Raw genomic sequence first — 12,146 nt, 5'->3', positions numbered from 1 at the left:
AACTAAGATCATGAATTTAGTAAGCTATTACTTTATTATACCCACCCCAGCAGATTTGAGTGATCTCCCTTTTCACCTAGAGTCACTACTTCACACAGATTCACCATGAGATGAGGAAGACCTTTAGGAACTTCACAATCGTTACTATTCGGCAATTTCCGTAACAGTAAATGAATTTACCTGTATGTAGATCGACGCCATCAGAGTCTGTTGCTATGCTACACAAATGTAATTTGCTGTCACATACATACATAACAATATGAAACACGAGCTTTAGGTCTAAAACAAATGTAGCTATGATATCATACATAGCTAGGATATTCTACCACTGTCAATTTCCTCTTACATGTTTATGTATTAGAGGGAGTATCACTTTAATGATACCAAAATTAAATTTGTTATAAAAATTAATCTTAAAAATAGCACATTATACAGGGAATCGGTTCTAACCTTTTATCCTCATCCACATGCGTGCATCCAGCAAATAATTGCAGCAATTCGATGCAATTTTTACGCTTGATCCATGTGCAAGTCTTCTTTCTGGTTATGGAAAATGACAAGTGTGACCCAATTGATAAACTTCAGTGTTTAGGGGTTAAAGGTCCAGCAAACTGGCCTGGAGGTTATAAAACTTTTACTGTACTCATACTCAAACTCAACCATGTTTGTTTTGAGTACAACTCTGAGCAAGCTCTGAAGAATACTCGAAATATAATGAGCATGTACTCCATTTGAGTGTCAGAATTATTTTATAAATGTTTTATAACCTTCACTTTTGAGTATGAGTAATAATTAGAGCTTTGAGTTTGAGTACGAAAATATGCTCAAAAAAGTTTTACATCCTCCAGACCTGGACTCTGATATTGAAAAATGGTGGTAATTAGTGATTTCCCCTTTCATATGGAAATATAACATAGGATAGTTATGTATAGTTGAGAGTTAATTGCTAAAATAATATTTGTTCTTTATAGAATATTTAAGAATGCAGTGTGTATAATGTATTGTTCTCTCTCTCATGCTCGCTCACTCGCTCATGCTCGCTCGCTCACTCGCTGAAGTACATTGTATCTTATAGACCCTAGGGATTTACAGTGAGGCTTTTTATGGCTCAGTGAAAACTTGAGTGCTCTCTATAGGTAGCAAAAATATCAAAATATGTAATGATGTATTTATACATTTATAACCGATGATAGGCTAGTAACTTTTATACCATTGATTGTATATATCGAAAAGATTTTCAAAGTTACAAGATATTCAGGCAACCATTAAGACCCATGAATGAGTCTCTTCTCTCTACAAGTTTCAAAAAAAGATTGAAAAGAGTTGTTGTTAAGGCCAGTGGGCCTCTTTCTAATATTTCAGGCAAATCTGACCTTGAATCATGATGCTGACCTTTCTCTGAATAACTTCTGCAAATGGCAGCACCTTTTGAATCTGTCCTCTGAAGATAACGGAGCCATGCATCATGATAATGCTGTCCTACTCACAGGGTAAGAACTCAGATATTTCTAGCTCACTCGAGTGAAAGGTGCAATGTGAGCCTTTTAGCTCACCTGAGCCGAAGACTTAAGTGAGCTTTTCTGATCAAAATTTGTCTGTTGTTTGTTGGCGTTGTCGGCATTGGCGTTGTTGTAAACTTTTCACATTTTCATCTTCTCAAGAACCACTGGGCCAATTATAACCAAACTTAGCCAAAAGCATCCTTGGGTAAAGGGCTTTCAAGTTAGTTCAAATGAAGGGCCATGCCCCCTTCAAAGGGGAGATAATCACAAAAATGCAAATATAGGGTGGGGTCATTTAAAAATCTTCTTCTCAAGAACCACTGGGCCAGAGGAGCTGAAATTTTCATGAAAGCTTTCTGACATAGTGCAGATCCAAGTTTGTTCAAATCATGGCCTCCGGGGATAGGTTGGGGCCACAATAGGGGATCAAAGTTTTACATAGAAATATATAGGGAAAATCTTTAAAAATCTTCTTCTCAAGAACCAATGAGCCAGAAGAGCTGAAATTTATATGAAAGCTTCCTGACATAATGCAGATTCAAGTTTGTACAAATCATGCCCCCCCCGAGGGTAGGTTGGGGCCACAATAGGGGATCAAAGTTTTGCATAGAAATATGTCTAGGGAAAATCTTTAAAAAATCTTCTTCTCAAGAACCAATGAGCCAGAAGAGCTGAAATTTACATGAAAGCTTCCTGACATAGTACAGATTCAAGTTTGTTCAAATCATGGCCCCAGGGGGTAGTTTGGGGTCACAATAGGGGATCAAAGTTTTACATGGGAAATTGTGAATAAATAGAAAAAAGCCTTTAAAATTCATCCTCTCAAGAACCAATGGGCCAGAGGAACTGAGATTTACATGAAAGTTTCCTGACATAGTGCAGATTCAAGTTTGTAAAAATCATGGCCTCCAGGGGTAGGATGGGGCCACAATAGGGACTAAGGTTTTAGATGCAAATATACAGGTGATTCTCGATGGCTCGAACTTCAATCTCTCGAAGTTCTCGGTCTCTGGAAGTGAAATCATGGTCCTGATATTTTTCTCTATATAGCAAAGCAAATTTACTATCGATCTCTCGAACGTTCGATGTCTCGAAGTTCTCAATCTCTCGAAGTGAAACTGGGTCCTGTGAAACACATTTCATTGTTTTTCACTCTTGACCTCTCGAAGTGGTGGTAGCGTATACTCACCATTACCCTAAATTGGTACCCTGTTGACCTCGCTTCTCTAGTGTAGCACCAATCAGCAGGGAACCAGTTTATCATTACCCAAGTGTGTAATAATTTCCACTTGGACCTTACCTGGATTTTGTTGATAGCCAGAGGGGTAATTAGGTGTTTACATAGTTGCAACATCACCTGTGCTTCTTTGTGGAGGTGAAACACTTGAGTATATAATTGGCTAATTGTTCAGTTTACACCTTGCACTGGCCTTTTGAGTTGTGATGATTAAAATTATATGTAATCCAATTATGAATAAAATTTATAATTTGTTTTGATGTGACAACGAGAGAGTAAGTTTAACACATGATTTAGAGATCTACAGACTTAAATTTCTCGAGTTTGTTCTTTGCGTAAAGTTACTCTAAAACATTGTTTTACTTATTCGTTAGAATTTTTGCTTTTGGGTAAAGCGACATAACATTGTACTCTGTTTAGTTTGCGATAGTAAAACTTCATTGGAACTTGGTTTTGTATGCCTATCTAAGCATAATTAAAGAACAAATAAATACATAAACTTTGAAATGGTTTTATAACTGCAAAACAAGGTTTTTTATTTTGATATTAAATTAACTACCTGACGAATATAAAGGAAACATGTCAAAATGATATCATAAGATGTGGTTGGTAAACATTTCCGGTTACTGTAAAATCTGAACCATACTGGCGGACCTTCAATTTCCGAATTTCGATCTCTCAAACTCGAGATTTCTCGAAGTAAGGGTTAGGGTTACTCAGGTGAGCGATTTGGCCCTTGGGCCTCTTGTTTGTGTTAAGTTTATCTGTCATTTGTATGTCTGTTACCTTTTACTTTTTATCCAGATTCAGTGGACCATTTTCAACTGATGGCATTAGGCTTCCTTTGGTTTAAAATCAAGCTTTGAGGATTCTTCAAATGAATGGTCATACCCCTTCCAAATAATAAAAATTTCTGAAGAAGCTTCATTTGATATGTAATACAAATGAAAAATTTATTCAAGTGATGGCCATTAGGGTTAGAAATATGTTTTCAAGTCCAGAGTTTCTTTGGTTCAGGGTAGTCATTTTTCTTGTGTAGGTTAATTGAAATGATGATAATTAAATCTAATGAATCGAACATGTTAAAGCTCAATGAATTTATTTTGTATATATGAGGATGTTAGTCATTGAAAAATTGGGCAGAAAGTTTGATCATTTACTTGTCATAAGTGTATATAAAAATGAACATATTTTTGAAATTCATTGTCAAATTTGTGCTGTTTCTGTTGATTACTATACTGCAAGAAAAATTGAGAATAGTAGAAATGAAAGTTCTTTTATTTTAATTTATAGATAGTAAAGAATATTTGGAAATTGATTTTTCTTGTGTAAGAACTTTTGAGATATGCCACAAGCTCTTATACTTAGGATGAGAGAGGTAGATTGAATCTTAGTTTTGTCTTGTGAACAAAAGTGTGTTGGTTACATCATTTTGCTGTTAAGTTCACTGCAAAACTTTTACTTTATGAGGAAAAAACCCTGGAATATTCCAATTTATTTCTGGAGAACTACAGTTCGGCAGCTTATAATGTTAAAAATAATCATGAGGATTTCCTAAACAACGGGAATCTGACACGTAGTTGTCAGATACATTTAGTTGTCAGATACAATGTATATCTAATGTAGTATTGACTGGTTTATTGATAGAAATATGTGGAATTGAAGCAATTCATGAATGAACACCTACTATATGCCCCTCTCCCCCAATGCACACATGCATGCACACACACACACAGCCTTATGAGTTGTTTGAACTTTAACGAATTAATCAGTTGTATGATCATGAAGATGCTTTAGGGGTAAGTTCACCATTCAAAGGAATACTATGAAGAATTGCATGTACTATACCAATTCATGTATTTATTATGGAAATTTCTTCATGGAACTGGAGAAAATTTTGACCTGGCCTAGTGGCTGTAAAATGTTCCGAGTATGTACTTCGTACTGAAAGCCATAATCTGCGCTCCAAAGCCATACTCATACTCAAACCCATAATCCGCACTCCAAACTGATAAGTTATACATAGATTTGAGTGGAATAATGAGTATGGTTTGGAGCGCGGATTATGGGTTGAGTACGGAGTATGTACTCGGAACATTTTATAACAGCCAGGCCAGGTATAACTTATAGCTTGATACAGCACTGTGACAATAGTAGTAACTCAGTTATTTCTTACTTTTTAGGTATGATATTTGTTCTTATAAGAACGAGCCTTGTGGAACTTTGGGTGAGTGTTTGTTTTTGTTTATCTAGCTGCCATATTATTTTCTTGAAATCATTGCTAGGAACCAGAAAATGCACTTGTGGTTTACCTTTTAGATTCTATTTTTGTCGTATATGAAAGAGATACTTGTATATAAGTAAATATGAAAGGTTAAAGGATGTTCAGTGATTGGATAATCGTTTAAGACAACATTTTTATACCCCCCGCAACAAGTTGTGGGGGGAGGGTATACTGGAATCGGGTTGTCCGTCCGTCTGTAGACGCAATGGTTTCCGGGCTCTAAAGCATTATCCTTTCCACCTACCGTCACCATATCATATATATGGACTACCCATGGGATGAAGATGTTCCCTATCGATTTTGGGGTCAAAAGGTCAAAGGTCAAGTGCACTGGACATCGAAGTAGCAATATGGTTTCCGGGCTCTAAAGCGTTATCCTTTCCACCTACAGTCACCATATCATACATATGGACTACCCATGGGATGAAGATGTTCCCTATCGATTTTGGGGTCAAAAGGTCAAAGGTCACGCGCACTGGACATCGAAGTAGCAATATGGTTCGGTTTGTCATGCCATTTCTTTTTTACACTCAGAAAAGAGGTAGTTTATACCTATTACCAACACCCTTTGGGAGATTGGGGTAAGCGGGGGGTATTCTTAGTGAACATTGCTCACAGTACCTCTTGTTTATAATGCTGACATTCTGTGAAACAGGTCTAGCCCCTGTGAGTGGTATGTGTGGGGGAGACAGAAGCTGCAGTATTAATGAAGACATTGGGCTGGCCTCAGCATTCACCATAGCTCATGAAATTGGACACAAGTAAGTTTACCCATATGAATATTAACGGAGATCCTGTAATACCAGTAATTATGAATGTCATCCCCTTCGTTATTGTCAGTATATTAGAAAATAAGGTAAAACACAGGGGGGGGGGGGGGGGGGGGGGAGTATGAGTTGTTATGGTCAGTTGATCTAAATGTGAAGTGATGTTTGGATAGTTTTGGAATGCAGCATGATGGCTCTGGTAACAACTGCGGTGTTCCTGGGTCTAACCTGACGGCAGGACTGATGGCAGCCCAGCTATCAAAGGATACCAGGCCATTCAACTGGTCCTCATGTAGCCGGGACTACATCACAGAGTTCATAGAGTAAGACTGTCTGACATAAATATTCAATATAACAATAAGCTTAAATCAAAGAAAATAACTTTCTTCATTTTCTGGGACCTAGGTTGCTTTAGAATAATTTGACACTCTGCTTATGAAAAGCCTCTTTGATATATACACAGTATACAATTATTTCATGCCTACTTGAGAAGCAGCATACAGTTATTGACTGGGTTCGAGGACACAGTCTATAACTGTTTTGTTGTTCACTTTCGTTTTTAGGTTGTTTTTACTAGATACACATGGTTTGCTGACTTCGAACTTTTAACAAGACAGTGTGATTGCGTATATTTATCAACATATCCACTAGTTTAAAAGAAAACATACCCAACATCTTAATTAATAATCAATAATTACCAGTACATTTTTCGTGTTTCTGTTCTGCGTTTCATCTAATGAATTCAGTATTTCATCATCTGTCAAATCAGTGAACCTTGCCATTACGTAAACAAAGCAGCAGATCAAGAATCATGTGACTTGCTTAGCCAATAGAAATGGGGCAGACTATTGCCCGGTCAGCTGTTTATAAACTGTTGACCAGTCAATAGACCATGAGTATGAGAGTTGGTTTAACAGTTAAAATGTTGCTTCTAAATCGCAGTAGTTTTATATAGGAATTTTTTAGGTGTATAACATTATCAATACTATTGTCCAGAGGGAATGGTGAAGACCCAGGAAACTGCCTCTGACAACAGTTTCTCGGGCCTTCACCATTACCGAGGGGCAATAGTGTTGATTGTTATACACCTTCATTTTTTTCCTATATAAAACTAATACGATTTAGAACCAACATCTCAACTGTTAAATCAACTCTCACACTTGTGGTCTATTTATTGACCGGTCAACAGTTTACGAGCTGTTGCCCGGGCAATAGTCTGCCTTATTTCCATTGGCTACGCAAGTCACATGATTCTCGGCCTGTTGCTTTGTTTACGTAATGACGAGGTTCAGTGATTTAACTGATGATGAAATACAGAATTTATTTGATGAAACGCTAAGCAGGAATATGAAAAATATGATGATTGATTATGAATTCGGATTGGGTATGTTTTCTTTTAAACTATAGTTGATAAACGTACGCAACTGTCTTGTTAAAAGTTTGAAGTCGAGAAAACATGTGCATCTCGTAAAAACAACCTTTAAAAAATGAAGGTGTATAACAAAACAGTTATAGACTGTGTCCTCGGACAACAGCTGTTTTGTTTGACCCTCGAACGGATCTGTTGCCCTCATCCTACGGCTTCGGGCAACAGATCCGTCCTCGGGTCAAACAAAACAGCTGTTGTCCTCGAACCCAGTCAATAACTGTATACTGTTTTCTTAGTAAACATGAAATAATTGTTTTATTACCTAATCTGCTAATTGAGCAATAGTTTCTCGCGTGACCGGGAAACAGTTTGTCACGTAACTGGGAAACAGTTTGTCATGTGACTGGGAAACAGTTTGTCACGTGATCAGGTAGTAGTAGGTCACGTGATGAACTGTTTCATCCCTGCAGAAAAAATATGTAATATCAATTTAGATAGTCGATTAGGTAATAATAGAAAATTAAAAAATAATGGGGAAAAGATGATATTTTATATTCAGTGTATTTGATTCTGTAGTTCAGAAAACAGTGCGTGTTTGGACAACAGCCCAGTGATGCGAGTGAAACACATCGATCATGGAGTTCAGGAAGACAAGCGAGACAGTAGCGAGCAGTGTAAGATCCAATATGGCAGCCAGTCCAGGAACTGCAAGCCCCAGGTAATCCCAGCAACCGGCGCCAAAATCAAACAACCTGTAGTAGTATGAATGAACTTTATATCACATTGTACATGGATAAGAAGCATATAGACATAAATGCTACATCAACAATCCTCGTAATTTTTACATGTCATTGAATATACAGTGGAACCCCGTTATTACGTTTTCCATTTTGTCACGATAAAATAACGTAATACCGGGGGCAACGTAATAAACGTTCCCAGTGAAATCCGTTAAAAATATCATTTGGAAATTGTATATCGTCCGTTAGTACTCCGTGAAGGGGTTTGTGAATATATCTTTACTGTTTCTTTGTTTAAAAGAGTATGATACTTTGTTTTATTTACATCTTATCTTTAATGTCCGTAATTCTTCATGTTCTTATCCCTTTTCTTTATTTCGGTGTAGGATACATAAGGATGTTTTGATAAACGTTGCTTTTTCTGCATTCGTTTGGACCGCCATTTTGTTCAACTTTAAAACAATGCGTTCATGTAAATTTCTCTCAATAACTCGTTCCGGTTCATATTCAACATTCGTATTAAAAAATAACAAAACATCGTTTTTATTAAGTTCTCTAATTACACAATACACAACACAATAAAAAAAATCCCACCCAAAAAAACAACAAAACTATAGACACAAAACGCACACGATACCCAACACTTGCACACTTCTCACCAACGGTAAACATGCACGGAGAACAATTTAAGTGCAATCCACATAAAAAAAATATATAACGATGCACGAAGATTTCATTTATAACGCTAAATGATGGCACTAAAATCACGTGCACATCAAGGGATTTTAAAATATTCACTGAGGTAAATGCCGTGCACAAATCGGCCAATAGATTGGTGTATGTATGGACGAGATTTACGAACACCCAAGCTGCATGTCCAAACAACGAATAATTTTTTTTAATTGAACACCTTTAGTCACCTATGTCCAAGCAGTTACCCAAGCAGTTGTAACGTTGCTGCGATAAATTTTGTCTTTCTTGTTTGGTACCAAAGCTGTCCGTGAATAGAGTTTTAATAGCGAAGGTAATCACACTATGCTGAACACGCAGGTGGTTGAGAAATTATTTCTTTGATTATCAAAATATGAAAAATGAAGTAAATTTCATAGAGTACAATTTCTAAATAAACATTATTTAATTGTTTATCACTGGCTTCTATACGGGGTATTCACCTGTATTGATGTCGCTAGATCTATCGAAGCGTGATCAGTCAAGCGTCTCTAATCCCCAAACAGACCAGGAAATTTACGTGGTGACTGCCTCAGGCAGTCAAGGTGTGAATGGCTTATTATTTTGAGAATCACTATTGAATAAATAGGGGTTTATTACGTTTTTGTCGGAATATTTACAACGTAATACCGAGTCCCGGCATTTTAGGACAACGTAATAACGAGGTCTATTTTATATAGGTTTGTTAAGAAATGGTTTTGTGCTTTGAAATTCCAATGTAATATGCGGACTAACGTAATAAAGGGGGAACGTAATAACGGGGTTCCACTGTATCTTCTTCATGAAAGTCTATCATAAGTGTGAAAGAGAGTGTTTGTGTAAATAACATTGAGTCCCCATACCTGCTGGTCAGGTTGGGATGTAGGGGCACATTTAAAAATCCTGACTAAAAGAACTGAATAAATGTGTTTATTGAAAAAGAAAATCAAGCAATCTGTAGTACTGAATTCTGCATCACAATATAGCCTTTCTCATTTAGTACTGAATTCTGCATCACAATATAGCCTTTCTCATGCATTACAGTTGGTTTGTAGTGAGTTGTGGTGCGTGAATGACAAGGGTGACTGTAAAACTAAGGGGATTCCAGCCGCAGAGGGAACTGGTTGTCTTATTGCTGACACTACTGAAAAAGGGGTAGGCAGCTTGTGCATTTTTTTACTGAACTTTTATAAGTACATGTTTAAAGCACTTTTAATGCCACTGAAGGCTATTAGCAAAATTGTATTTTTAAATCTCTTAGAAAATCCAGCTATCATTAACTACATGTATTTGATAACTTGTAATAGTGAACCTTTTAGAATATTTTACTCCAACCTTTACCTGCTTGTTTAGAAGTTTTACCCGAATCTTTTTAGAATATTTTACTCCAACCTGCTTATTTAAAAGTTATGCCAGAATCCTCTTTAAGATTCTTATGATTTCTATTTGTATCAGTGGTGCTACATGGGGGAGTGTCGAGCCTTGGATTACAAGCCTCAGCCCGTGGATGGCTCCTGGGGTCAGTGGTCCGAATGGGATATGTGTACTCGTACCTGTGATGGGGGCATAGAGTCCAGCTACAGAAGGTGTAACGATCCAGAGTAAGTGTCACACACAGCTACCCAGGGGTACAGACTTCATGCTGGTAATTGTTTGTCAAAGCTACCCAGGGGTACATACTTCATACAAGTAAATGTTTGTCAACCTATTATTCTAGACCATTTCACCCTTCTCTGAAGACTGGGCCAATATAAATTAATGCAGTAATCTATATTATAGAAATAACGAATTTAAATCAAATGACATTGCGTGTCATAGCATGTGGGCAAAAATATCACAGGGTGAAAATTTCCCTCTATGCAGTAGTCAAAGATGGGATATAGCCTCCTTTGTCATGATAGTATGCAGTTAGAGAATTGATTTGAGGGATAAGGAAATCTACCCCCCACCCCTTTTTAAAAATCTATTTTCAAATGTACTTATTGAAACAGTTTTAGTTTAGTAATTGTGTTAATATGGACAGTTGTGTCTATGACTATACTGTAGACAGCTCTAAATTCAATACTGGTGATTGTGACAGTTTCATGATAAAATTTGTTTTTGTGTATTTTTATGTTCATGGTTTTTTTTGTCTGTTGTAATAAATGTTCCATGTTTTTGACATACAGTAAAAATAGCAAAATATAAATTGCAGCAAAAATTAGACATTAATAAAGTGTAAATGTATGAGGGTTGAAAAAAGAATTTTGAGACTAGCACCGGCCGTCATAAAAATACTGATTAATCTACATATCTCAAATACATACTCATTTATCTGTTATGATACCACTCGTTTAATTAACTATAAATTATCTCATGGCATGCATACCGACACAACCTCAAATGTAATGTTTTTACCGTGCTTTAAATTTTCAAACAAATGTGTTTCAATTATCAAATTTCACAAAAATGCATTCTTATTGCATGGTACATGAGTCCTCTGTAAACAGTAAGATGTGGAAATTTGCATTGTATGTAAGGCCTCTGTAAGACGTGAATATTTGATGTCATTTTGTGTGTCCTAGAGGTTTTAGGGTCACAGTGGTTTGTTTGAAGAATGTTCGAAAAAGTTTTGAAGAAATGGCATCAGAGGTAAAACATTTTACTGAAATGTTGTACAGAGTTCTTGTTAATCAGGGGAAGGCTGAGGAAGACATGAAATATGTTTGAGAATGCAAGTGAAATACAAAAGTCATACAGATCCCCAGTATATATAGTGTTGGCCTATGTCGCTTACCCTGGGGTATATACATATGTAATCACAGACTGGATGGTAGTGGTCCATGATTAACACTTCTGGATTTCTGTGCAGGCCAAGGCATGGTGGGAAGTATTGTGTTGGACAAAGAAAACGATACAGATCCTGTAACATGGAGGTAATATTACAGTCATGATTACTGTAAATCCATTATCGCATTCATTTGTGAGAATCATCTTTCGCGAAATCGAAAGCCTTGCTTAAATAAGATATTTATCAACTACTAATGAATATAACATGCACACTAGTTTACATTGAATGACAATTTTTATGCCCCCGCCATAAAATGGCCGGGGCGTGATGTTACCTTTTTCCATCCTTCTCTCATATTAATCAGTTTCTGTTCATCCTCTCTGCTACAGATGCACCTACGAGGTATTCAGACAATTCAGTTTATTTTCTGCTCTGACATTATTTCAGTCATACCAGGACATTTTGAAATGAAAATTGGGATATAGATATATCATGAAAATATGCAGGTCAAGTAATTGTGTGGTTCTGGTCAGATAATTGTAGGCAGAGTTATAGCCCTTTGACTTAGAAAATTTTAAACATATCAGTTTGTGCTCATTCTCTCAGTCTTACATGGACATTTTAAATTAAAATTTGGGATATATGTCATGAAAATATACAGGTCAAATACTGACATGGGTCTGGTCAGATAATTTTTGGAAGGGTCCTGGCTTTGGGTGCGGGGCGTATGTATTGCTCCAACATAGGTCAACAATATGTACTCGTCTAA

General features: G+C 36.6%; 1 protein-coding gene across 3 annotated transcripts in view; it reads left to right on the top strand.

Moving 5' to 3' along the window:
• LOC125671375 (A disintegrin and metalloproteinase with thrombospondin motifs 6-like) overlaps window positions 1-12,146 on the top strand; it is a 34,095-nt gene that overhangs the window by 5,429 nt on the left and 16,520 nt on the right. For all 3 annotated transcript variants that reach the window (XM_048907029.2, XM_056162126.1, XM_048907030.2), the window contains 8 exons: window positions 1,363-1,490; window positions 4,923-4,966; window positions 5,679-5,784; window positions 5,964-6,113; window positions 7,736-7,877; window positions 9,652-9,762; window positions 10,063-10,208; window positions 11,459-11,522. In XM_048907029.2, the coding sequence (XP_048762986.2) occupies window positions 1,363-1,490; window positions 4,923-4,966; window positions 5,679-5,784; window positions 5,964-6,113; window positions 7,736-7,877; window positions 9,652-9,762; window positions 10,063-10,208; window positions 11,459-11,522 (891 nt within the window). The remainder of the gene's footprint in view (window positions 1-1,362; window positions 1,491-4,922; window positions 4,967-5,678; window positions 5,785-5,963; window positions 6,114-7,735; window positions 7,878-9,651; window positions 9,763-10,062; window positions 10,209-11,458; window positions 11,523-12,146) is intronic.

The sequence above is a fragment of the Ostrea edulis genome, chromosome 4 (assembly GCF_947568905.1).
Source record: "Ostrea edulis chromosome 4, xbOstEdul1.1, whole genome shotgun sequence".
Lineage (NCBI taxonomy): Eukaryota > Metazoa > Mollusca > Bivalvia > Ostreida > Ostreidae > Ostrea > Ostrea edulis.
This window is presented reverse-complemented; position numbering and strand designations above follow the sequence as displayed.